The 26,584-nt window shown below is 55.8% G+C and overlaps 3 protein-coding genes across 5 annotated transcripts in view; 2 read left to right on the top strand and 1 right to left on the bottom strand.

Moving 5' to 3' along the window:
• Positions 1-1,287: 1,287 nt before the first annotated feature.
• IMPDH1 (inosine monophosphate dehydrogenase 1) lies at positions 1,288-20,402 on the top strand. The gene is made up of 15 exons (XM_049774723.1): positions 1,288-1,434; positions 5,977-6,078; positions 9,631-9,679; positions 12,826-12,927; positions 13,056-13,130; positions 13,293-13,499; positions 13,615-13,702; positions 14,533-14,732; positions 15,597-15,687; positions 15,868-15,963; positions 17,964-18,107; positions 18,207-18,351; positions 18,530-18,673; positions 18,768-18,851; positions 19,756-20,402. The coding sequence occupies exons 2-15, from the start codon at positions 5,981-5,983 to the stop codon at positions 19,775-19,777; spliced, it is 1,545 nt and encodes a 514-aa protein (XP_049630680.1). The 5' UTR covers positions 1,288-1,434; positions 5,977-5,980; the 3' UTR covers positions 19,778-20,402.
• LOC126011525 (transmembrane protein 53-A-like) lies at positions 20,334-24,611 on the bottom strand. 3 transcript variants are annotated; one of them, XM_049775334.1, is made up of 3 exons: positions 24,016-24,611; positions 23,025-23,499; positions 20,334-20,814 (listed from the first exon to the last, which is right to left on the bottom strand). In XM_049775334.1, exons 2-3 carry the CDS (start codon positions 23,485-23,487, stop codon positions 20,450-20,452), a joined length of 828 nt encoding a protein of 275 aa, XP_049631291.1. In that variant the 5' UTR covers positions 23,488-23,499; positions 24,016-24,611; the 3' UTR covers positions 20,334-20,449. The 3 variants fall into 3 exon arrangements, with proteins under 3 accessions (XP_049631291.1, XP_049631300.1, XP_049631283.1); XM_049775343.1 differs by having other exon boundaries at positions 24,352-24,382; XM_049775326.1 differs by having other exon boundaries at positions 23,025-24,611.
• The window catches only part of PRRT4 (proline rich transmembrane protein 4), a 38,629-nt gene continuing 35,266 nt past the window's right edge, over positions 23,222-26,584 (top strand). Inside the window, 1 exon segment of the mRNA XM_049774317.1 lies at positions 23,222-23,313. The gene's annotated coding sequence lies outside the window, so the exon portion shown is untranslated.

The raw sequence follows: 26,584 nt of genomic DNA, 5'->3' as shown, positions 1-26,584 counted from the left end.
GAGCCATGGTCTGTCCTGTGTTGGCTGCTTGCAAGGCAAACGCCTTACCACTGTGCTATCACTACAGCCCAGGATATGATTTTTTTTGGTTTTTGGGTCACACCTGGCAGCGCTCAGGGGTTACTCCTGGCTCTATGCTCAGAAATCGCTCCTGGCAGGCTCAGGGGACCATATGGGATCCCGGGATTCAAACCACCGACCTGCATGCAAGGCAAACACCTTGCCTCCATGCTATCTCTCTGGCCCCCAGGATGTGATTTTTAAAATTTGTTTGCCAAGTCAACTCCAAGCCAACTGAGTTCTATCCCTAGGATCTCATATCATCCTCTGAGTCCACCAGGACCCTGAATGCAGAGCCAGGAGTAACCCCTGAGCACTGACAGGTGTGCCTCCCAAACAAACAAACAAACAAAAACAAAATTCAGAAGTGATGGTAGATAGAACCAACAACAATTAAGCCAAGGTTCTTCTGGCTTTAATGCCTGTTGTGTCAGAACTTCTTGGGGTTCAGACTGTGGCCCATAGGACCTTCATTCATTTTTCCTGTGAACCTAGACATGATGTAACTAATTTGACTTGGCAATATTCTAAATAATTTAAAAGTTTCACATAGAGGGGCTGGAGAGATAGCATGGAGGTAAGGTGTTTGCCTTGCATGCAGAAGGTCGGTGGTTCGAATCCCGGCATCCCATATGGTTCCCTGAGTCTGCCAGGAGCTATTTCTGAGCTTAGAGCCAGGAATAACCCCTGAGCACCACCAGGTGTGACCCAAAAGTCAAAACAAAAAAAACAAAAGTTTCAAATAGGGCCGGAGTGATAGCACACAGTAGGGCGTTTGCCTTGCATGCAGCTGACCTGGGATGGACCTGAGTTCAATCCTCAGCCTCCCATATGGTCCTTGGAGTCTGTCAGGAGCTATTTCTGAGCGCAGAGCCAGGAGTAACCCCCTGAACGCTGCTGCGTGTAGCCCAAAAACCAAAAAAATAAAAAATAAAAAAGGAAGGGCTTTCTGTAGTGACACCTCGAAGTCCCGTTAGCCGAGCCAAGCAGATCGCCCTGGACAAGACCCACGCGCCTCTGGCCTGGACAGAGAGTATCGGGGAGGAGCCAGGGATCAGGACACGCCCGCAACTCGCAAGCCACGCCCACTATCCCAGGCCACGCCCCCTCCGCGGGACCCGTGCGGGCTCCGCTCACTCCCTAGCGGGGGCCCGGGGAGCCTCCAAGCGGCGAGGCTCCCTCCAGCCCGGAGCTCGGCCACCGCATGGAGGGGCCACTCAGTCCGCCCGCGGGGCCGGGGCCGTTTCCGCCGCCGCTGCAGGGAGGCGGAGCCGCCGCTGTTCCCGAGCCCGGAGCCCGGCAGCACCCGGGACACGAGACGGCGGCGCAGCGGTACAGCGCCCGCCTGCTGCAGGCCGGCTACGAGCCCGAGAGGTGACGCCCAGCTCAGGGCAGTGCGCGCGGGGCGCACCCGGGGCGGGCGGGGCGCCGGAGAATCCGGCGAAGCTGGGGATGGGGGGCAAGGCGTGGAACGCCAGGGACCGTGCTCTCTGATGGCTTCAGACCTAGTCGAAGTTCCTTGAGGCGGCTTCCGAACGCCACGCACAGCTGGCACTGGTTGGGGGGATGCAGGTGACCACTGGGCAAAGGTGTGCAAGAGCTGTGACCCTGCTGCACCCTGAGATTGACATCCTGCACCAGATCTCCCCACAGCTTCCCCCACGATGGCGCATATGCGTGTGCTCTAACTCCCTTGGACTAAATTAATGCACGTGGAGTCCCTGTGCAGACTTCCACGCGACCCCCCCCCCTCCGTGATTTCTCCCCAGAACTATCTTGGAGGGTGCAACCCCTGTCCAAGATCCACCACCTCCTTCTGGAGGGGCTTGCTTCTCAAACTATTGGAGTCCAGGTAGGGCCCGACAAAGAGTGGGGGTGTTGAGAGCTGTTCTCTAGCGGGTGCTGGCTAGAAAGGAGACAGTGGCTAATCTCTGGATTGTATCTATGCTTGAAATACAATCCGACTGTCCTTCCGGTCCAGAGGATTTGGACTTCATTCTCTGCCCCATCTGTCGGTGCTTAGCAGCTTGGAGAGGTGGACTGGATGCTGAACTTGACGGGAGTGGTCCAGGGAAACTAACCCCACAGATCTTGGGGAGCTTAGGAAGGACTGGGTGGGGGGCTTATGTAAGAACTATTAAGGGCTTAAGGAACTGTTTGGTGAAGGCCAACCATTTCTCCCTACCCAGGTTACTTCTCTCCAGTAGACTCTTGTTAGGCTATTTCTACCCTGAGCGCTCTGATCCTAGAACCCAGCTATGGAGGTTTGGGGCAGTGGGCAGAAGGGAACAGGCTATTGGAGCGATGCTTTGGGGAGAGCAGATTTTATTTATTTATTTACAAAAGTCTCACTCCACAACCTATAGCAACAACCCTTTCCCTAGACTGCCCTTCTGCGCAGAAGCCCTATCTCCTCCACCCCCGACCAGGCTCCCAAGAGCCCGTGTAAAACCTGAAGTAGTGTAACGGGAGTCACAGTGGCCCTGGACTGCCATCTGCCTGCTCCAGCTTAGAATCTGGAAAGAAGAGAAGCCCTGGGTTTGAGGTCAAGTTCTCTGGCTTGAACTTGAGCAAGCTCCGCTCCCTATCCCTATTCCTTTCAAACACCTTTTGAAGTCTGGTCCCTTCAGACAGCCCTAGAGCTGTTAGAGGCTAGCTCTGCCTGGTAGGTTGCCCAGCTTCACACACTCTCTCCTCTTTATGCAGAGGAAGGAGTTAAGGGGCTGGGCCCACTCTGTGTGCCCTGCTGGCCTCACAGCTGCCAGGTTGGGGAAGGGGGTAGGCCTCCAGGGAGCCAGCAACCCTTCCTAGGGCTGAGGAGGCCCCTTGGTTGCCTGGTGTCTCCTCCCTAGGGAGGAAGCAGCTGGGGGAAGATCAGGAAGAGGGTGGAGGAGGGGGGATGGATTAACAATCTCTGGGAAAGGACAGCCTCATCCAGGACTGCACAGCAGCTTAGAGTAATGAGAAGCCCTGACACAGGTTAGAGCAGAGCGGAGCCACCCCCCCCCCATGAAACCTACCCTCCCCATAACCTACTCTGCCCACCTCCTCTTCTGGGCACCACTTGTTGGTGGGGGCAGATTTCACACTGAGGTCTCCTGAGATGACCGAATCCTGTCGCTAACCAAGCACTGGTGGGGTTCTTTAGAATGACCTGGCCATTTCAAACCCAGTGTGAGGCCCTCAGGGAAGCAGGGAAACCCTGAAGGACAGGCTGGACATTGTGCCTGTAGTGGCCATTTTCAACCTGTCCTTTTAGAGTTCTCTTGGGTGGCTTGAGTGAGGGGAAGGCTTTCTCTAGCTAGGTCTATGCATGGCCACCAGTGTGCAGAGAGGGATCCCAATGCATAGCCCCTTAGAGAGGGCACATGGCTTCTGTGTGCATCCAGAGGAGCTGAGCAATGCAGTCCTTTCCAGGTCTGCCTGCAAGCTGGCCCCAGCCCTGTCATAGCAATGAGGCCAGCAGCCTGCTTCCCTGTTCAGTGCCTCCCTCACAAGCTCTCCTTTGAGTCCTGCTGATACAAAGCCCACTTGGGGGAAGGGGATTGTGATATTTGTGTCCCCTGGGGTAAGAAGAGGGCACCATGGACCTTGGCCGGTGTTCCTCGCCTTGGGGGAAACCTCCCTGGCCTCTGCACACAGATGGAACAGTCTGTTTTCCTAGCAGGGTCCCTGGGGCCATCCTAGGGAGCCTTGGGGCTTAGAGGCCAAGTGTCTCCTGGGCCCAGCTGCCACCACACAGTAGAGAGGTAAACAAACCCGGCCCAGGGTAGAGACAGGCAGGAACCTGTGCCACAGACAAGGTTCATGCCAGGGAGAGGGCTGAATCCATCCCTTCCTCCCTCTCCAGGAAGGAGACCATGGGAAGATGGTGGAGGAGACCGAGGCATCTGGAATGGTACTTGGCTCTGTAGTACATGAAACTGAGTGGTTCTGGGCACAGGACGAAAGAAAGGGTCTGCCTGGCACAGTTCCCTACACCACCCCCATGAGCATCCACTTCTACTTAATCTTACCCAATCTCATATTTTTTAGAAATTTAGGACTTGGGCCCGGAGAGATAGCACAGCGGCGTTTGCCTTGCAAGCAGCAGATCCAGGACCAAAGGTGGTTGGTTCGAATCCCGGTGTCCCATATGGTCCCCCGTGCCTGCCGGGAGCTATTTCTGAGCAGACAGCCAGGAGTAACCCCTGAGCACTGCCGGGTGTGACCCAAAAACCAAAACCAAAACCAAAAACAAACAAACAAAAAACATAAAAAAGAAATTTAGGACTCACAGGTCAACCAAATTTCTGCTTAGAGAAATGTTCTAAACACCCCCAGCCTTCTGGAGATGCTTGCAGATGCCGTCCTCATTCAGGTCCTCTTCTCCCCACCACCCAACCCTCCACCCAAACTTTCTGGGTCAGAGTGATAGCACAGCGGTAGGGCAAGTGGCCGATCTGGGACCGACCCATGTTCAATCCTCGGCATCCTATATGGTCCCCCGAACCTGCCAGGAGCGATTTCTGAGCTCAGAGCCAGGAGTAACCCCAGATCACTGCTGGGTGTGGCACAAAAAACGATCAATCAATCAATCAATCAAACGAACAAACAAACAAACAAAAAAAAACAAACCAACAAACTTTGATTCCAGGGAATCAGTTTATCCACATTCCCTAGCCTGTGTATGTGTAAGGGAGACTTTTTTTTTTTTTTTTTTTAGCTAAGCCTGGCTATTCCTACCTAGCTCTACCTCTGGAATCACTTCTGGTGGCTGGCGGGATGTAGACCCAGCCTGTGTATGTGTAGGGTGGGGGTTAGGAATGACAGGGGAGACCATTTTTTTTTTTAGCTAAGCCTGACAGTGTTCAGGGGATTTACTCCTAGCTCTCCCTCTGGAATCACTTCTGGTGGGCTGGCGGGTTGCAGAGGATCGACCTGGAGCCAGCCGCTTGCAAAGGAAGGCGCTTTACCCACCCTGTTCTCCCAGCAGCCCCATGGAGAGAGACTTTATGAACTGCATGGTATGCATCTGCAGAGTGGGCACTGTCAGTTAATTCCTCGGTGGTAGAGTAAATGTCATCGTTTATGAAAAAAAAATGCCTGGTAAGCCGCAGAGGGCACCAAGGCCAGCCAGAGGTCAGCGTGAGTGAGTGAGTGGCACGATTGAGAACCCTGCTGCCTAGTAGGAAGGATGTCGGGATGGGGCCAAAGAACAGCCTGAAACTAGCTGTTGGGCAGCCCTGTGACCGACCTGACTAGTCAAGTTTCAGGGCTGCGTATCCTGGGACTCCCGGGGCTTCGGAGTCTTTCCCAGGAAGCGTTTGCAAAGCGGGTGGAACACTCTCCCCTTAGGGTAGGGAAACCCAGAGTCTTAGGGCAATCTAGGCTGGCTTGCCTGGGGCGGGGGCGTGGCCTAGTTGCACAGGGGCGTGGCCTAGACTTCTAGGGACGTGGCTGCGGGGCATTAGGGCGTGGCCGGGGCGCGACGGGAGTGGCCTAGGTGTATAGGGGCGTGTCCTAGACATCCAGGGACGTGCTAAGTGACAGGTGGGCGTGACGGGTCGTAGCCACGCCCACATCCCGGCTCCACCCCTTCCCCGCGCGTTTGCAGCCGCAGGCCGGGCCCGGGCGCGCGCGGCCTTGGCGGCGGTGCGGTGCGGGGCGCCCCGCTCGGGCCGACCCGGTTCTTTGTGCGCGCGGCGCGCCCGGGGCCCCCGGAGGAGGCGGCGGGGAGTGGACTCCCGGGGGAGGGGCGGAAAGGGCGGCGCCCGGCCCTCCCGCCCGCCCGCCCGCCTTGCCGCAGCCCCCGCCCCCGGTCCTCCCGGCCTCCCGGCCCGCAGCTGCAGCGTGGCCCTGGTGCGGCGTCAGCGGCAGCAGCGGCGGGGCGGCCCGCCCGCGCGGGGGTTTATGTCGGGTCTCGGTGTCTCGCAGCAGCATGGCGGACTACCTGATCAGCGGCGGCACCGGCTACGTGCCCGAGGACGGGCTCACGGCGCAGCAGCTCTTCGCCCACGCCGACGGCCTCACCTACAAGTAAGCGGCCTCGGCCCAGCTGGCCCGCGCGCCCCAGGCATGCCCGGCCCGCACGTGCCCCGCGCCCCACGCGCCCGCGGGGAGGCACGCGCGGGTGGATTCCCCTTCTCTCCTGCGGGTGCGGGCTGCAGCGTGGTGGGGAGGCTGGGGGGCGTGGGGAGGGCAGGGGCAGGGAGGGAGGGAGGGCAGGCGGCACCACGCCCAGAGCAGAGAGATAGATGGACGTGGCATTGCCACCCCGCAGCTTCAGGCCAGAACCTTGGCGCTCCGGAGCCTGCCTGCCTGCCGCCCGCCCGCCCAACCCATCTCTCACCAGGCATCCCCACCACTCCTTGGGAGCATTGGGGAGGGGAGAGTAGTAGAGGTGTGGGAGTTGTCAGAGAGACTTGGAGGGACTTTTGGGGCCTGCTTTAAGCGTGAGAACCCCCCAATTGGGCCCTGGGGAGGACCCCCTACTTAGCCTCACCGACCTGCCCACTTGCACCCTTGTCCAGTCTAGCAATAGTGTCCCCCTTGCCCCCAGACAATTGATACCTCCTAAACCCACAACCCATATGGGATTTTGGAGGAGAGAATCTGTGGGGTACCCTCAGCTCTATTTGCTTTCTGCAGGCCCTGGGCCAGTTGTCCTGCCGCTGCAGGCCTGGCACGAGCCATGCCTCCTGGCTGCAGGACTCTGTCCATGCCAGGGTGGAACAACAGAACCTGGGACAAGGCAGAGCAGGGATGGTGGCAGGCCCAGTGCATCCCTGGCCTGTGAGTTCTCCTGCCTAGGAGTGTCCTGGGTACCAAGTAGCCCTTCTGGGGCTCCTGTCCTTGTTCTTGACAGTGTCTGAGATTAGGGCCAGAGAAAGGGTGGAGATAAAATCATGGATATGGCAAGGGACTCCCAGGCTCCTACATTTCTTCTGTGACCTCCAGGTGAGCTGCAGGGGCCTAGTCACTTGTATAGCAGGACTCCAAGGGGACAGTGAGCCACAAAAATGGGTTGGGCACTTGTCTTGTAAGCTGCTGACTAAGGTTTGATTCCCAGCATCCCATATGGTCCCCTGAGCACTGCCAGGAGTGAGTGTAGAACCAAGAATAACCCCTGAGCATTACCAGGTGTATCCCCAAACAAACAAAAAATAGGACTGTTAAGGGACAGTTAAGACTGTGTGTGTGTATTTGGTGGTTTCAGCCACACTTGGGGTTGCTCAGGAGCTACTTTCAGCCTGGTGCATGGTCACACATGGGTGTGACCATGTGGTAAGCCTTGGCCTCCAGCATGCAAAGCACTTCTGCCTGTTGGAGTCTTTCTTTGGCTTGCTTTGGTTTGGTTTGGGAACCTGGCTCCGCTCGGGGTGCTTCTGGCTGCATTGGGGCTCAGTGCAGTGCCTGAGATGGAAGGTGGGCCTTCTACATACAGAATATGTGCATGGCCTGTTGAGCTCTCACCAGACTTTTGTTTTGTTTTGTTTTGTTTGTTTCTGGATTTGAGCACACCCTTTGGCAGTGCTCAGGTTTACTTCTGGTGCTGCACTGAGAAATCGCTACTGGCTACTCCTGGCAGGCTCGGGGGACCATATGGGATGCCAGCCCCTGGGTTTGTTGATTTGTTTGTAATGCTCAGGGCTTACTTACTCCTGGCCATGTACTCAGGAATTATTTCAGTTGGGCTCAGGGGACCATATGGGATGCCAGGGATCAAACCCAGTTGACTGTGTGCAAGGCAAACACCCAACACTATATAGCCCTTTTCAGACAGTTTATTTATTTACTTACTTACTTATTTTGGTTTGAGCACCACACCCAGTGGCCAATCAGGGGTGACTCCCAACTTTGTACTCAGAAATCACTCCAGGCAGGCTCAGATAACATATGGGATGCTGAGGATTGAACCCTGTTCTGCCACTTGCAAGGCAATGCCCTACCCACTGTGCTATTGCTCCAGTCCCCGTTGTTATTTTTTGTGATTTATTTATTTGGTTTTATTATTTATTTTAATATTGATTTTATTTATTTGAGCACTTGGTGGTGCTCAGGGGTTCTTCCTGGCTCTGTACGCAGGGATCATTTAAAGGGGGGGGGGCTCTAGATATCATATGGGGTGCCAGGGATTGAGCCCAAGTCAACCACATACAAAGGCAAGCACCCTACCCACTGTTCTATCACTTGGAACTCTTCCAGACATTTATTAATTGGGCCTCCCCAGTGATGCACCAGGGTAGGGCCCCGACTGACATGGCCCAGTGGTGCTGGAGACCAGCAGGGATGGCCTGGAGGACTGGCAGCAGGGTGTGTGTGGGAGGTCACACTCTGAGCCTAGCATCATGTGATGTTCTGACCTTTAAAATCAGTACCCTGGCCCTCTTTCGCTGAACTTTGATAAGTGGAAAAATACTTTCTTTTATGCTGTCGTTATTATTATTATTATTATTATTATTAATTATTATTTGGTTTTTTGGGCCACACCCTGTGACGCTCAGGGGTTACTCCTGGTATGCGCTCAGAAGTTACTCCTGGCTTCTTGGGGGACCATATGGGACACCGGGGGATCGAACCGCGGTCCGTCCTAGGCTAGCACAGGCAAGGCAGGCACCTTACCTCCAGCGCCACCGCCTGGCCCCCTCTGTCGTTATTATTAATACTTATATGTATTGAGGCCATCCCCAGTAGAGTTGAATGGAGGGTTCGTGTGTTGCCTAGCACTGAACTCAGAGTCTTGCAGATGCTAGACCAGTGCACTGCATCTTATTTCTGTGATATACATCTCATAGAGAACCTGCTTTGGGAATAGAAGTTTCGCTAGGACTTGGGCTGGTTGAAGGCCTACCACACCCTCATTCCCCCATGAGGTCTGTTTCTGAGATGCTTGCCATCTTGGTTGGGGATATTCCTAAGGGGTGGGACATGTGTCTTTGGGTTTGCCATGGGGTCTGACGGTAACCCCTGAATTACTGCCCTATATTTTCAGGGAGGACCGGAAGCATACCAGGAGGTATGTGTGGGTCCTAACTGGAAAGTTCCTCAGCCCTATCCTCCTTGTCCCCAAACATCTGTTGGCTGCTCCAGTTCAGTATTTGACTGGGACCTAACTTGTCAGAACGTGCCCCCTGCTTGCCCCTCCAACTCACAGGCTTCCTTCTGCCTATGAACCTCTATGACTCAGCAGCCCACAGGGCTGCCATCAGGGGCTGGGAGCTGCTCATGCCAGGCCAGGCTGCCCTACATGACCCGGGTGACGGTACTGAGGTCCACGTTGCCCTTGCCTGCCGCTCTTCCCCATCACTCACCATGCAGGTGTCTCCAAGAGCAGGCACCCTATCAGCTGTGTGTCTGCTTGAGAAACTCCTGAAGGCCTGGGAGGGATACTTGAGCCTGAGTCTTCCTCAGCTATTCCCCTCTGGGCTGAAGGCAGCCAGGTGCTGTAGGGAAAAGAAGGGAATCTGCCAGAGATCCAGGACTTCAGGCCCCACCTTTGTGGTTCCCCCTGGCATGGCAAGTACTGCCCTGCCCCTTTCAGTTCTCCTGAGTGCCCAGCACCACTCACACCCTCTTCTCTCTCCACAGCGACTTCCTAATCCTTCCAGGCTTTATAGACTTTGTGGCTGATGAGGTGGTAAGTACTTCTGTTCCATCACCCTACTGAGCATTTTTGAGGTGGTCTAGATTGACTCTTCACCTAAAGGCATGTGCAGAAGAAATGATCCTGGGAAATGTGAATGTGAAACTGGCTAAACTTCAGACCTAAGGACCTAGAGGGTGATCTGTTGGGGAATTCAGGGGTCCCCACTCAGGGCTGGACCTGGCCCAGGGTCAGAGTGTGCTTGCACAGGCAGCTGCCAAAGGGCTGCTGGTGAGACTGTGGCTGGCTAGTCCCCAGACTGCAGGGATCAGAATTCATTTAAAATGCTGAGCAAGAAGAAGAAAGAAAAAGGAAGGGCTGGGGATGTGGCTTAGCGGTACAGTGTTGTCTGTACTGCAAAATAAATCAAATGAATGGCTGAATAAGGACACGGGAGACCAGCAGATTCACTAAGCCTGTGTTGTACTTGGGAGTTAGGGGGACCTACCCTGCAGTGCTCAAGGACTGTTCCTGGCACTACTCAGGAGTGACTCCTGGAGGTACTCGGGGAGCATATATGGTACCAGGGATTTGAACCTGGGCCGTGGCTGCTACATCCATCTGAAGGCAAGTGCTTGACCTCCTTGTACTATGCCTCTGGCCCAGATTCACAGAGGTTTGAATGAGGTAGACAGGCATGTTTGGGAATTCAGTGTCCAAGAATTGGCAAGAGAGCTCAGAGGGGTTTGATTTGAGACACTTGCAAGGACCTGCTTTACTCAAGGGGCTTGGTCACAGAGTTAAAAGTGTCTCTTAGTGTTCCTAGCCACCTTTTTGGAGGGTTAAGGGGTTGGGGCTTTGTTTATACCTGCAGTGTCAGGAGAACTGTGCAGTGCTGGGAATCGAACCTGGGCCTCTTGCAAACAAAGCAAATTCTCAGTCAATTATGCCTTCACTTGGCATTATTTTGCTGGTTTTTTTTTTTTTTTTTTTTTTTGTGGGGTCTCTTAGTGATGCATAGGGGACCATATGTGATGCCAGGGATCAAGGCCAAATCAGCTGCATGTAAGGCAAAAGTCTTACCCACTGTACTATCTCTCTGGTCCCTCCTGGTATACATTACACTTGTAAAATGGTTGTGAATAGATTTGCAATGATAAAATGTTTCTGAATGCTCGATGGCTAAAAGTTAATTCCAAATCAGCTGCCTGGTGAATTTGAGATGTTTCTGGCATTGCTTGCCCATTTTACTATTATGGGGCCAAAAAGGGGGTTCAAATAGAATAAATGCCAAAAACCCCAGCCTAGGTATTTCATAGAGAACACCCAGCCAGGAGGGCTGATGAGTTTTGTCACCCTGGAAAGGCAGTTCTTCCTGCCATGAATTTGCATACATCTGGGACCCAGTTTCTTTTTTTATTTTCTTTTTTGTTCTTTTAGGCCACACCCAGAACTATTCAGGAGTTACTCCTCTGCATTCAGGAAATCATTCCTGATCAGGCGCAGGGGATCATATGAGATACTGGGGATCAAACTATTGTTGGTCATGTGTGAGGCCAGCGCCTACTCACTGTACTAGCTCTCTGGACTCAGCTTCTTGCCTTGTGCCAGTGGCTCTGGGGGGCTGTTCTGAAAGATACCTTTGGGGGCGCCTGAGCATCTGGGAGGCTTCAGTGGCTTGTGCCCAGCACAGACTATTAGGAGGAACTTTGGACCTGCTGGAGTGTCCCCTGAGAACATCCAGGAAGCTCTGTTGGTTCAGTGACTTCGCTCAATCAGCCTTATGCCTTGCTTTGTGCCAGAGCTCCCACCTTCTACCTCTGTCCTTAGGGGTCTCCCTATCTGGTGCCCTGCTCCAAGGCTGTGGTTTGTGTCTGGGATAAGGGAGAGGGCCAGGGCTCTGGACTGTGGGAGGACTTCAGGGCACCAAAGCCTGTGTCTGAGGATTTGGGGAACCTGAGTCCTAGCAGGAGTGCGGCTCTTCCTTACCTACTGTTCACAGGCAAACACCCCCTCATGTAGACCTGCAGTCCTGCCCCCTCTCTGAGCTGCAAAGCCTTTGTCACTTCCTTTCCTGGCTGTCTCATGGGCTCCCCCTCCACCTCCCACCCTAGGCAACAGCTTTTCTGCCTGGACCTGTCAGCCACCTGGAATGGGGGGGGGGCATCTTTCTGCCTCAGGCTGTGCCCCTAGAACACAGTGTCTGTGTGAAGCCCGAGGGACCCCTTTAACACAGAAATGGGAGCACAAAGGGCTCTAGACCTGGGTTTAATTCCCAGTCCTGAACCCTTCCTGAGGATCATTAAGGAGTGACCCCAGCCGGGAATTACCCCCGAACCCCTGTGTAGCCCCCCAAAAAACATAAAAAGGCACATAAATCTATCAGGAATCAGTCACCTCTGCCCGAGTCTTCTCAAATCAAATCCTAGCTTGTCTCTGGCTGTGAAGGCGACAGAGTCCATTCCTCTGCACCCTAGGCTTCTGCCTCTCCCTCCAGAGTCCCTGGTCCCTTCCGATTCCCCCTTCCCTTCTCCTTTGGTGGCTGTGGTAGTGGCTCTGATGGCCGGGGGTAGTGACACCTCAGACCTACTCTCACCTTATGCAGGTGCCATTGCTCTAAGCCATCTCCCTCCAACCCCCACCATCATTAGTCTTTAGCAAATGGGAATTCTGGGCTGGAGCAATAGCTCAGTGGTAGGGCATTTGACTTGCACGCGGCTGACCTGGGTTTGATCCCTGGCATCCCATATGGTCTCCCGAATCTGGCAGGAGTGATTCCTCAGCACAGAGCCAGGAGTAACCCCTAAGAGCACAGCTGGTTGGATCTCTAAGGCAAAATTGAAAAAAAAATTAAAAAGGAATTCTCCCACCTCAGGAAGAATGGTAATCCAAGTGCATATGCTTTTATGGGACCCATCCCTTAACTTTGATTTGGTGGGTCCCCACCTGTCACTTCCCAGGTCTCCCAGTGTCCCCATCCCAGCACCACATACTCATCTAGGGACCACTTGGCTTCTGGGCTGTGGTTTGGCCCCCCCTGGAACTTGTGTACACCATATATAAGAAACCCCAGGCACCCTAGCTTTGCTCCTGGCTCTGTCCTGGGTCCGTCCTGTGCAGTGTCCTGTGGTGGCTGGTGGGTGGTGGCTGTGGGGCAAAGGGGCCAGCTCATCCCACAGACCCCATGTCTCTCCCTGTAGGATCTGACCTCGGCTCTGACCCGGAAGATCACGCTGAAGACGCCGCTCATCTCCTCCCCAATGGACACTGTGACAGAGGCCGACATGGCCATCGCCATGGCTGTGAGTTTGGCTCTGGCAGGGGGCAGGACTGGGATTGTGGGCATCTGGAGGAATCAGAGCCAGAGCTGGGCTTGCCTGGGGGTTAGTTGGGCCATGTGGAACCTGAGCGCCCTTCCCTTCTACCCCAGCTCATGGGCGGAATAGGCTTCATTCACCACAACTGCACCCCAGAATTCCAGGCCAACGAGGTGCGCAAGGTCAAGGTAAGTACTGGATGTGAAAGAAGCTGTGGGGCCCATACCCTCCCAGCAGCCCTTGCCAGGCTTGCAGGCAGGGGTGGGCCTCATCAGCCAGGGCCCCCCTGGGCTGGGCTGCCCTTCGTGCCGTTGCCTCCTTCAGCTTTGTCCTCTCCTGTGTGCTGGCAGAAGTTCGAGCAGGGCTTCATCACGGACCCTGTGGTGCTGAGCCCCTCACACACTGTGGGCGATGTGCTAGAGGCCAAGCTGCGCCACGGCTTCTCAGGCATCCCTGTCACTGAGAGGGGCACGATGGGCAGCAAGCTGGTGGGCATCGTCACCTCCCGGGACATTGACTTCTTGGCCGAGAAGGACCATACCACCCTCCTCAGTGAGGTAGCTGTGGGCTGGGGTCCTGGTGACCAGTTTCAGGGTAGTTCAGAGGTGAGGGTGGGGGCCAGGCAGCCACTTCCTTGGGCCAATCTGCAGCCTTTGTTCCTGGCCCCCACAGGTCATGACGCTTCGGACTGAGCTTGTGGTGGCCCCAGCGGGTGTGACGTTGAAAGAGGCCAATGAGATTCTACAGCGCAGCAAGAAAGGTACTGGGGATGTGGTGGCCTAGAGAATATTCTAGAGCCCGCTCCCCTCCTTCCAGGTCTGGCTTCCTCTATTCCAGAGTCCTTCCACAGTCCCCCTAGGTTGCCTTGGCAACCAGACTGGACCTTGCAGAAAGGACTGATTAATTCTATGTAGGGGTTTAGTGTGTGTGTGTGTGGGGGGGGGCTTGCCTAAGTCAGCTCACAGGTTGGTCCCAGACCTATGCACTGCTCCCCCTTTCCCACCCCTAAAATTTGTGATTTTAGGAGTCTGAGAGACTCCTTGTGCCCTCTCTGTCCTGAAGTGTTGGATGTGTCCCTTCTGCGAATGACCCTGAGAAGTTCCCTGTAGCTAAATATATCTGACATTGGGACTGTTGACATGATATTCCTGAAACCCCGGTGGGACCCTCCCTGGGAACCACCCAGAATGGGCTGTTCTCTGGGTGGGGGGGTAGGGGGTGGGGCAGGCAGCAAGCAGGGCACGTGTCCCTGTTGCAAGTCGGGCCCCATGTGTGCTCTGGCAGGAGTTTTCTCCCACTGTGGCCTGTGGCCCAGCAGGTGAAAGGCTGCCAGTGCTCTGGGGCTACCCACCGGTCTGGCTAGGCCGCAGGGCAGGAAGAGCTCCAGGAACAGGCTTGCCTAGAGCCTTCTTTGCTTCCTGTGCCTTGGGAAGGGGGCCAAGTCCCTGGATGCTCATCCTGGGTGATTGCTGCCACCGGGTGGCAGGATTGGGTACTGCAGTGGACTCTCGTCTGGGTCCATTTTCGATCCGTGGCCACGCTGTCACCCAGTTGCCTGCTCTTAGATGTCACCTCTGCATCCCTCATCAGGAAAGCTGCCCATCGTCAATGATCGCGACGAGCTTGTGGCCATCATAGCCCGCACCGATCTCAAGAAGAACCGGGACTACCCGCTGGCCTCCAAGGATTCCCACAAGCAGCTGCTGTGCGGGGCGGCCGTGGGCACCCGGGAGGACGACAAGTACCGCCTGGACCTGCTCACCCAGGCGGGTGCCGACGTCATAGTGCTGGTATGATTGGGCAGAACACTGGGGCCTGGCTGGTTTAGCAGAGCCTGGAGAAAGTCTGCACCTCGGGAAGGGGGCCAGGTGGAGTTGCTCTCAAATAAAACCTGGCATCAGGGGGCTGGAGTGATTGGTAGGGCATTTGAGGCCAACCTGGGCTTGATCCCTGGCATCCCATATGGTCCCCCAAGCCTGCCAGGAGCAATTTTTGAGCACAGAACCAGAAGTAACCCCTAAGTGCTTAAGTGCTGATGGGTATGGCCCCAAAACTAAAAAAAGAAAAAGAAAAACCAGCCTGCAGTCAGAATCTGGAGGGTTCCAGATGATACTCTTATGAGTACTTGTTAATCCCAAACGTTAGTGAGAGCCCCTGCATGCCAGGCCCTGCACTGTGTCCTTAACAATTAGGTCATGTGCCCGATGCCATCCTCAGGTGCCGCCCCTATGCCCAGTGCCATATGTGGATAACCAGGCTGAGGAGGTGAAATCATCCCATGTGGCTGGTGTGCGGATGAGACCAGGCCTGATAGTAGGTGCCTGTGGGCTTTGTCTGCTTGGCCTTGAGGGTAAAGTGGGCATCTTGGAGTCCCCACTAAGAGCCAGTAAGTGGTTTGGCAGGAAAGACTCAAAAACTGTTTAAAAGGCTTCTGATAAAAAAAATAACCAAAAAATAAAATAAAATAAAAATAGATAAAATAAAGAGCCATGGGACCGGAGCATAGAGCCAGGAGTAACTCCTGAGCGCTGCTGGGTTTGGCCCCCAAAACAAACTAACAACAACAATAACAAGGAAAAACTTCTGAGCCTCTGCCCTTTAAGCAAGCAACTGCCCTGCCAGTAAGCCTGGATTTTTTTCCCCTGTACCCTCAGGACTCATCCCAGGGAAACTCTGTGTACCAGATCGCCATGGTGCATTACATCAAACAGAAGTACCCCCACCTCCAGGTGATTGGGGGGAATGGTGAGTGCGGGGGTCCCTGGCTCCTTCCACACCCCTTCTCCGTCCTTCTCGCCAATGATACAGGGATGGTGTGGGACAGAGGGTTGGAGGGATGAGCCTTTATCTCAGCCAGGCAGGGCAGGAGCCTTGGCTGGTGGGGGTCTGGGGAGGGGCGTCCCACCCCTCACACTCTCTCCACAGTGGTGACAGCCGCTCAGGCCAAGAACCTGATTGATGCGGGTGTGGACGGGTTGCGTGTGGGCATGGGCTGTGGCTCCATCTGCATCACCCAGGAAGGTGAGTGACTGACTGCCCTGGGACATTGGGCTTTGGGGTTCAGGCCCACACTCTGCTTCAGGGAGACAGGTTTACTGTGAGAGTGAGGATGCTGTGAGTTTTCAGGGGGGTCAATGCAAAGGTGTTTATGAGTTACTTGTGAAACTGCTCCTGGTTTGCATGAGCTGTGGGGTAAAGTAGATGTTTCAGGCCCAGGGACTGCATGGCCAGGCATTGAAGTTTGAGGTCTTGTGTTCCTACAAGGCCATGGACCCCTTTTTGGAATGGGGTGATGGCCAGTCCCTGACGTGTGTCCCTATGTACTGCCGTCTCACTTAGGGATCCAGGTTTGGCTTGAGGAGTTGGGGGAATTCTCTTTAAGGAGGGTCATTTTTTCCAGGACACCAAAGGAGCTTTGCCCCTTCCCATGCATGGCTGGCTGCCATATGAAATGTGGACCTGCTTTTGGCTGCTAAAATTAGGTTCACTGCATTCTTTTGTTTGTTTTCTTGGGCCACACCCAGCATTGCTCCGATTACTCCTGGCTCTGCACTCAGAAATCGCTCCTGGGAGGCTCCGGGAGATTATATGAGATGCCAAGGATAAAACCTGATTCAGTCCTGGGTTGGCAGCGTGCAAGGCAAACACCCTACCACTGTGTTATCTACATTCATGATTTTTACAGGAGTTGCTTTCCGCCTGTGCTAGTATCAGGGAGGGTCGAGACTACTGCTAGTGATACTCCCAGTGATGCCAGGGATTGAATTCAGGGTTTTGTAGCTGCTAGGCACATGTTCTTTCTCCTGTGCTCTCTTCCTTAGCCTGGCATTAAAGTAGATCTGAGCACCGGAAGGTCAGGGTGGAACAAACACCTGGTCCAGGGCGCTTGTCTTGTATGTGCCTGGCCCTAGTTTCCCATATGGTCCCTCATGCCATGCCAGTGATCCCTGAGTGCAAATACAGGAGTAAGCCCTGAGCACCACCTGGTATGGACTCATAAAAGCTCACCAGGGAGGCAGCCCCTTCTGTGCCTCAAATGTGCTCTGCTCTGTCCAGATGGAGCTGCTGCTATAGAACGAATGTCCAGTCAACACCAATACTTGAGACTGTGGCCAGTTAGTTGAAAATAAGGGCAAGAGCTGGAGTGATAGTATAGGGGTAAAGGCACTATCCTTGCACACTGCTGACCCAGGCTCAATCCCCAGCAACTCATAAGACACCCCCGCCCCCCCAAGTGCTGTCAGGTATTAAGGCCTGGTTATGGTCTAAAAACAAAACAAAAAGCACAAACAGTATGTGGACCCCAGCTGGGTTTGTTGCTCATCAATAGAATACCAGTTCCATGTATGAGATGCTGGGCTTTTAAAAATGAAATCCACACCAGTTTCCCTGGAAGTGTGGGTTCCTTGCCTTAGAGATGGGCCTTGAAGATGAAAGGAGAGATAGCACAGCAATAGGATATTTGCCTTGCATGCAGCCGACCTGGGATGGACCTGGATTTGATCCTCAGCATCCCATATAGTTCCTCGAGCCTGCCAGGAGCAATTTCTGAGTGCAGAGCCAGGAGTAACCCCTGAGCACTGCCGCTGGGTATAGCCCCCAAACAAACAAACAAAACAAAGACAAAGAAAATGAAAGGAGGGGCCGGGCGGTGGCGCTAAAGGTAAGGTGCCTGCCTTGCCTGCGCTAGCCTTGGACAGACCGCGGTTCAATCCCCCGGTGTCCCATATGGTCCCCCAAGCCAGGAGCAACTTCTGAGCACATAGCCAGGAGTAACCCCTGAGTGTTACCGGGTGTGGCCCAAAAATAAAAAAAAAAAAAAAAAAAAAGAAAATGAAAGGAGATCTGTGGCCAGATATAGTTGGCCAGTCCCCTCTCCACAGTGCCAGACTGGGTGGGGTGACCCAGTCCCTAGAGTGATCCCCACATTAGCATTGCCTGTTGCCTCCTGGCTTCTGGGCACTGCCCCTGTTCCTCCTCACCAGTGTTGATGGTTGAATCCTGTGTCTACTCTCCCCTAGTGATGGCATGTGGTCGCCCCCAGGGCACAGCCGTGTACAAGGTAGCCGAGTATGCCCGGCGTTTTGGGGTGCCGGTCATCGCTGATGGGGGCATCCAGACGGTAGGACATGTGGTCAAGGCCCTGGCCCTGGGGGCCTCCACAGGTAAGGGGACCTGGGGCGAGGTGGGGCAGGTCCTGGGCTTTGGGCAGTAGAGGGGCAAAGGTTGGACACCCTGGCACATTCCCGTATCTGCTCCCACAGTGATGATGGGTTCACTGTTAGCGGCCACCACTGAGGCCCCCGGCGAGTATTTCTTCTCGGATGGGGTGCGGCTCAAGAAGTACCGAGGCATGGGCTCTCTGGATGCCATGGAGAAGAGCAACAGCAGCCAGAAGCGATACTTCAGGTTCTGACCACCTTCAGGATGCCCCCTTGCTTGTCACATTGCACGTGTCTAGACCTGGGACATCCCCCCCCCCCCACACACACTTGGAGTTCCTGCTTTTATAAGAGGGTTCTTTGGTGGGGAGGGTCCCTGAGCCCAGAACCATGGACTCAGCCTCCTGGGTGTCCCCCCCATGCAGTGAGGGGGATAAGGTGAAGATTGCCCAGGGTGTGTCGGGCTCCATCCAGGACAAAGGGTCCATTCAGAAGTTCGTGCCCTACCTCATCGCGGGAATCCAGCATGGCTGCCAGGACATCGGTGCCCAGAGCCTGTCAGTACTGCGGTGAGTGGGGGTTCCTGGGACTCAGCATTCCCCTCCTGCACTCTGGTCCCCCACTCCCTGCTGCTCCTGACCCAGCCCCCTTGCTGCACCCCAGGTCCATGATGTACTCAGGGGAGCTCAAGTTCGAGAAGCGGACCATGTCAGCGCAGATCGAGGGCGGCGTGCACGGGCTGCATTCGTAAGTGTGTGTGTGTGTCTGTGTCTGTGTGTGTGTGTGTGTGTGTGTGTGTGTGTCTGTGTGTGTCTGTGTGTGTGTCTGTGTGTGTATGTGGCGGAGCTGAGGTCTGAAACCCGTGAGCCATCTGCACCCACTCCCACTCGCCTCCTTCCGGGGCCCTGGCACTGAGTCCCCTGCTCTCCCTGCTGGCTGGCCCCTCCCCTCGGCCTCTCTCGCTCATGGTCCTGAGCAGGGAGCACCCACCCCATCTCACAAGCTTGGTGGCTGGTGGCTGGTGGCTGGTGTCCTGGGCTGCCAGCACTGGGCTCTCACTAGTGGTGGTGGTGGCCGGCCAGCAGGTGGCAGCAGGGCCCAGCCCGGTGCCAGGAGGAACAGGGGCAGCGAGACAGATGTGGGGCCTGTGTGGGGCCCTGAAGGGGGGGGGCAGGGCCAGCTGACAGTGGAGTGGCAGACAAGCGGCCCCGCCCCAGCCCGCGGGCGTCTAACCTGTGTCTCTTTCTGCCCCATCTCTGTAGCTATACGTTTGTGCCGTGTAAGTAACCGCCATGCCGGGGCCAAGTGTAGACTAGAACAGGGGCAGTCTGGGGGCGGCCTGGGTGGGGCTGCACCTGTGTGTGATCTTGGGGCCTGGACCCGGGTTTCTTCGCTCTGGGGTGCAGAGCAGGATCCACCCTTGCACTGAGGCTGCCCTGGGTGAGCCCCTGTGAGCATAAAGGCTGCAGACATGGTCTGAGCTATGTGGGGCCATGGCTGGAAGGAGCAGGTGGCCTTCAGGCCCTGCCTGGTCCTGTTCTTCCAGGAACCTGGGCCCAAGATACCTGCTCTGCTCCCACCCCTGGGGTCCGGGCAGGGAGAGTGGGGGGACTCCCACTCACCATGGTTCCCTCTCACTTTGCCTCCACAGTTACGAGAAGCGGCTGTACTGAGGACGCTGGTGGAGGCCGAGGCGGGGGCGCTGGCGCACCCCAGGGTACCTCCCCGGGCACAGCCTCCCTCCGTAACTGAGCAGCTGGTTGGCAGATTTGCACTATGGGATCCCCAGTTCCTCCTTTCAGGGGAGAGAAAGGGAGGCCCGAGGGGTCTGTGACCTCTCTGCGGGCACTCCCGGTGCCCCAGGACCTCTGCAGCCCCCCGGAGCCTAGCCCTCCTGGGCTCCCAGGCCGCTGTGCCTGTCTCAGGTCTCTGGCTGCCGCCTGCTCAGCCGGCTCCCACCTCCGGGGCAGGTGGACCCTCCTGGCTTCTGTGGGGGGTTCCCTCCTCACCCCGGAAATGGTGCTCTCCTGGCCCAGCCTCTGCCCCTCCAGCCATGTGGCGTATCTGGGCTCCTGACCTAGGTCACAGGGAGGTCTCTGCCCCCTTCCCCAGCCCTAGGCCTCCCCCTGGGGAGGAAGCTGCCAGCCACCCCCAGGGGTCCCCGAGTGTCCCAGCCCTGCCCTCTCCTCTCAGCTGCAGTTGAAGGCTTTAACTTTGCACACTTCGGGGTCACAGTAGCATCATTGTATATTAAATAAGTGAATAAACTGCGAGGTCTCTGGGCCTCTACCAACCCAACCCGTCTCCGTCTCCCATCATGCTCCCCCCACTTCGGGCTGTGCCCCTCAGAGCCGGGATGGGGGTGCTGCCAGGCCCAGCCTCCCCAAGAAGGTGGAGAGGGCTCTGCGGTACTCCAGAGGATGCTGGCGCAAGTGTGCTGCGTGGCGAGAGGTCTCCCAGGCCTGCGTCCACACAGCCATGCCCTCCTGCTGCCAGCCGGCCAACAGCTCCCGCAGACGGGCCACATCGCAGAGAGGGTCATCGTGGCTGTAGAAGATGAGGGTTGGGGGCTGGACAGGCGGCCGATGGAAGGCGTCCAGGGCCGCTTCATAGTGTCGCACGGTGCAGCCGGGGAAAAGGTAGAAGTAGAGTGTGGCTGTGGCCTTGATGACCGGGCCTAGCGCCTGTGGCCGTATCAGCTGAGACACACCTGTGGGTGCCAGGCAAGAGGGGTTAGCATATGGCCCACCAATCCTGGGGCTGAGGTGGCAGCACAGCCCAGGGTTGGAGGCTCATGAGGCACCTGCAGTGACTCCTACATCTCTATTGGGCTGAGAGCCTCTGTCTCTAGCGCACAGATTTCACTTGGGGTGTTAAAGAAAGGTGGGTTGTGAACCTTGATGGCAGGGATGAGGGTGGGGTGCCTGGTTTAGCAAAGAACTAGCAATGTCCTGCCTTCCCAGGCTCAGCATGCTGACACATGTCCCCCCTCAGCACTTTCTTTTATGTTTTTTTGTTTGTTAGCTTTTTTGTTTTTGGGGCTACACCTGGCAGTGTTCAGGGGATACTTCTGGCTGTGTGCTCAGAAATTGCTCCTGGCAGGCTCAGGGGAGCATATAGGATGCTGGGGATCAAACCTTGGCCTGTCCTGGATTGCTGCGTGCAAGACAAATGCCCTATGGCTATGCCATCATTCCAGCCCTGGCACTTTCTTTTTTGAGGGCATGCAGTGCCAGGGATCAAACTCGAGCACTTGTCCTTTGTGCTATTTTTAAGAATGATCTTGAGGGCAGGAGCACATACTTACAGGCAGGAGGCTTCACCATCCCTTACCAACATGGATGGATTATGGAGTGTTGTGTATGTAAATATTTTAGGGGATTAGTATGTTGCTGACCCTAACCTGATCAGTGATTGTGCCCTACCCTAGGGTGTGACCTGGCATTCTGTCCCCATCCTAGGGTGGTACCTGATTCTGCTTTCACCATTGGGTGGTACATGATTCTGGGGGATAAAAACAAGGGTCTATGGAAAGCTCGAGGCTTTTTGCTGGAACTGAGGCTGAGTCTTTGGACTTCAGTCTTGTCCACCGAATAAAGCTAATATTTCCACAAGCCTGACTGTGAGCTGTTTACCCACCGTTTCACCTCAGAACCGTCGGCTAGACAGGGTGGCAGACACGTGCTCCGAGCTGGAAGAGAAAGGCCTCATCCTCCATCCCTCCATCAGTCAACCTCTTCAGGGGCTGACTTGCAACAATGGAGTAGCCCCTGATGGAGTACTGCCAGGTGTGACCCCCAAATAACCCAAACTTCATTCTTAGGTTATTCCTGGTGGGGCTAGGAAGACCATATATGATACCAGTGTTTGAACTTGGGTCAGCCTCATGCTCCCTTAATTTTTAGGGGGGCTCTCAAGCACTGTCCAGGAGACCCAGAGCCACTCCAAAATTAGTCCAGCTATGCAGGCCAGAGGGTTAGTTGGGTCCAGTGGTAGGGTGGAAGGTGGGCAGAGACACACATGGTGGGGTCACACAGTGGCAGGGGACTGAACTGAGGGCTTCACACATACAAAGCACCCTGTGAGCCAGCTCTCCCAAGAATCACTATTGTAGAGGAGACACAGGGCATCCTAGCACACCATTGATTTCTGAGTCTTTTTTATTTGTGTTTTGTTTTGGGGCTACATTTGGCAGTGCTCAGGGGTTACTCCTAGCTTTGCTCAGAAATTGCTCCTGGTCAGCTTAGGGGACCAAATGGGATGCTGGGGATCGAACTTGAGTCCGTCCTGGGTTGGTTGCATGCAAGGCAAACGCCCTTCCGCTGCCAATCGCTCTGGCCCTTGATTTCTGAGACTTTTCTTTTGAAGCCTGTGCTCAAAGGGCCAGAAGCCAAGTGCAGGCCGCAGTGCAGGGCTGTGTGAGGTGGCCGGGGCCTGGTACATGAGTTTGGGCTCATCTTTCACCCCAGGGGAGGGAGGCAGCGGGTGGACACATGCCAGGCTGAACCCTCTCGGCTCACTGGCTCAGGGTTGAAGTCAGCTGGAGGGGCTGGTGAGTGGCGCTAGAGGTAAGGTGTCTGCCTTGAAAGTGCTAGCCGAGGAAGGACCGTGGTTCGATCCCCCGGCGTCCCATATGGTCCCCCCAAGCCAGGGGCAATATCTGAAGTGTGTAGCCAGGAGTAACCCCTGAGCATCAAACGGTGTGGCCCAAAACAACAACAACAACAACAACAAAGAGAAAAGTCAGCTGGAAGGTCTACTGCAGGTAGGAGGGCCTGGTAGGCCTAGGAGCAGATGCTTTGCTCCACAATGGGGTTGGGGTGAGGGATTAGGGGGGCTCACCTTAGGGAGACCGGAGACTACTCAGTCACTGGGGACACTGGTAGATCATAAAGCCATGCCCACCGGCCCCACACTCACCTAGCGCCATGCGGTCCAGGCTGCCCACCACCAGGCTGTCGAAGATGTGTCCCCAGAGGCGTCCGGCCACGGTGCTATAGCGCCCGGGCTGTCGGCGGATGAGCAGTAGCATCTGAGCAAAGGTGTAGCCCCCCAGGGAGAGGGCATGCACTACCAGGGGCCGGCTGGCCAGCGCCTTCTGCCCCTGCAGCAGCTCCAGCACCTGAGCAGCGCGGCCCAGGCCGAGGCGCGGGCACAGGAAGTGTCTCAGAGCGCTCTCCACCACCAGCACGTCGAAGCTGCTGGCCAGGTACAGCTGCAGGTACTTGGCCTGGGCCCCCTGCCGGGCCCCCAACCAGGGCAGCAGCAGGAGCAGTGGGCGGGGCGGGCCCGGTGTCCCTGGGGGCTCCTGCTGCTTGCAGTACAGGCGTATGGAGCGCGACAGTCGTGTCACCATCACGTCCGCGGGCAGCAGAGGGACCATGACTGGGGCTCCCTGGGGAAGAAACGGAGGAAGGGCGGTGGGAGGCTCCCCACTGCCGTCTACAGGCCCTTCAGCAGGCTGAGCACAGGGGCTGTCGGGAGGCATGATGGGGCAGTGGGAAGGCCCTCTCAGCTCTCCGAGGTTCCAGTGCTAATCAGGAAGTGGGCAGCTCGCCCGGAGAGGAGGGGTCAGCCACCCAGCTGTTTGCTCCAGACCAGCTAGCCCTCCTTCTACACTTACACAGAGCCTTTTGTTTCTGCTGACCCTGTTGGGAAAGTCTGGCCCCTAACCCCAGTCTCTCTGGGTCCCCTGTGACAGGTCAGAAGAGCAGTTCTTAATTCTTACATGCATGACCACCACCACCCCTCCCACACACACACACACATGCACTTCGGCCTGTAGCTGAGCACAATTAGAACTAGGAATCCAGGAAGACAGCCTTGCAGGGGTGAAAGCTTATAACATTCCCCACTTCCACTCCCTCCACCCCCTGTTCCTGCTCTCAGGCCTCAGGATGGGGGCCCTCACCTGCAGGGCACCAGAGCCAGCCTGTGAGCCCAGGCACCTCCTTTATCTCCCAGCTCTGCTCAGGAGGGAGGATGGGCGTGGTGAGGGGCCCCCAGGAGACCAGGTCCCTTGCCTGCCCCACCCCCTCCTAAGCTCACTGCTCTGGGCTTCGAGCCAAGGTGCCTGCTCCACTGCAGCTACGCCCCCAGAGCAGGCCGGTGGCAAAGCCAGGTGCAGGGCTGGCCTGGACTGGAGGGCCTTCCCCCTACAGTAGCTCCTGTGGCATGAGGCCCACCCCATGCCTCAGTTTCTCTGCCTGTGATCCAGTGGAAAAAGAAGAACGCTGGCCCCTGTCACCTACACACCAGAGGCTCCACTTCACCTTGGGCCAGTTGGATTTAGGGTGGTTCAGCAGCAGGGGCAGTGGTCTTGCCCCCTCTTCGGGCCCCTTGCCCTGGCTTCCCTTGGAGGCAGGGCGGTGGCAGCTCCAGGGAGCTGACCGGCTGGCTGACCAGCTGTCCAGGTGGGTGGGGAATCCCAGAGGGGTGTGGAGCTCTGGGGGCCGAGCAGGGGGCTGAGCGCTGGAAGGAGGAGGGATCAGGAGGGATGTTGCATAAGGCCCTTCCTGTGACCCCACACGTCACTCTCCCACCCCCCAATCTTAACCTCTTCCTCCCCGCGGCTCCCTCCTGCATAACTCCTGGCCGGTGGGAAGCCAGTGGGAAGCCAGATGGGTGCCTGCAGTTGGGACCTCGGCAAATCAAGGGTGTCCTCTGCACCCCACCGACTAGAAGTCTCCTTCGGTGCCCTGTCTGGAGAGGGGCCCTCCCTGGCTATGCCCCCACCTCCGCTTGCCATGGCTCCGCGAAAGGGAGGGCGCAGGAAGGATGCCCCTGGGCATGGCGAGGAGGAGCGAGACAGAAGACACTTGCGGGGGTCGGGGGGCAAGGTTGGGCGCTTCAGAGCAGTTGCTCACTACGTCCAGCAGGTGGCGCCAGGACTCCTCGACCCTCGGGAACCAGGAGCCTGTTTCCAAGGCAACAGGCTAGCTTCCCGCTCTTACCCAAGCAAGCCCCAGGCAGGGAAACTGATCTCAGAGAGGAGTGAGGGGGGCTGGGAGAAGAAAGAAGTCAGAACCCCACCTTCTGGGGGGCTGGAGCGATATAGCACAGCTGGTAGGGTGTTTGCCTTGAGCCAACCCAGGTTCTATCTCCAGCATCACATATGAGCACCACCAGGAGTGATTCCTGAGTGCAGAGCCAAGAGTAACCCCGAGCTGGTGATGCGATTCCCACACCCCAAAAAAAGAACCTCTGCCTTCTGTTATTGTTCTTACTAAGGCCCTGTCACTGTCGCGGTGTGCCTCATTTTAAGCCCCCCTCTAAGGCTGAAGGGATGAGAGTAAGGAAAGAAGGGCATAGGCTGTTCATCACATCCAGAACAGCTCTCAGGGAAACAAACCCCTGATCAGTTTTCCTTTTTTTTTGGGTGACCTAGCGGTGCTCAGGGCTGACTCTTGGTTCTGTGCTCAGGGACCACTCCTGGTGAGCTTGTGGTCCATGTGTGGTTTTGGGTATTAATTAAACTCCGGTTGGCCATGTGCAAGACTATTGCCTTTTCCCCATCTTTGTTGCTTTGGCTTCCTGTTAAGCTCTCCCTTCCCTCCCAGCATAGAGTTGGGGGAGGCAGAGCCCTGGGGTGGGGGGAGTGAAGTTTGCAGAGGGACCTAGGACAGGAGGGTAACCTAGAAGGATCCCAGGTGACCAGCTGGAGCCCAGGACCATTGTGGGGAGAAGAGGGCAAGGTTTGCATGTCTGCCTGGGTGTGGGGCAGAGAAAGCTTCTCCCTGTTCCAGGCCCAGGGACTGGGGGATTGAGTTGGTGTAGTGAGATCTCACTTCTCATGGCCTGTCCTCTGACTGCCTTCACTAGTTCTGGATAGGTCACAGTCCACAAGCACTTCCGATCCCCACAAGCCTAGCACCTCCGAGAAACAACTGATAAAAAAAAGATTTCAAGTATTTTATTTTATTTTTAAGGTTTTTTTTTTCTTTTCAATAAAAAACTTGTATTTTAGGTTGTTACAATAGTGTTAAAGTTTATGGACTCTATGCAAGAACACACAACCCACTACCACCGACATGCCCATTCCCTTCTACCACTGACCTATGTCACCACTACTGTCATCTTCTCTGCCTTTCCCCCCTGCCCTCTGCTTGTTAATCAGTTCTGTAACTCAAGGCCAAAGGTTTATCTATCCCCATTTTGTCTCTATACCACATGAGTAAGGTCATCTGGTACTTTGTTCTTTCTCTGGCTTATATTACTTAGCACGATGCCCTACTGCACCCCTGCATGGACCTTGCAGGACTCCTCCGACCAGTTCTGGTGCTTTCATTTCCTGTGGCTTCTGTAATAAATTGCCCACGTTGAATGTTAGTTTTGGATGTTTTGGAGAGGTGCATGCACAGTGGCCATCAGGAGTTACTCTTGGCTCTGCATTAAGGAATCACTCCTGGAAGTCTCAGGGAATTATATGGGATGTGGGGGACAAAAACCTTGGTTGGTCATGCAAGGCAAACCTATTGTGT

This window comes from Suncus etruscus, chromosome 1 (assembly GCF_024139225.1).
Source record: "Suncus etruscus isolate mSunEtr1 chromosome 1, mSunEtr1.pri.cur, whole genome shotgun sequence".
Taxonomy (NCBI): Eukaryota; Metazoa; Chordata; class Mammalia; order Eulipotyphla; family Soricidae; genus Suncus; species Suncus etruscus.
The sequence above is the reverse complement of the archived record's forward strand: the minus strand, read 5'-3'. Positions and strand labels throughout refer to the sequence as shown.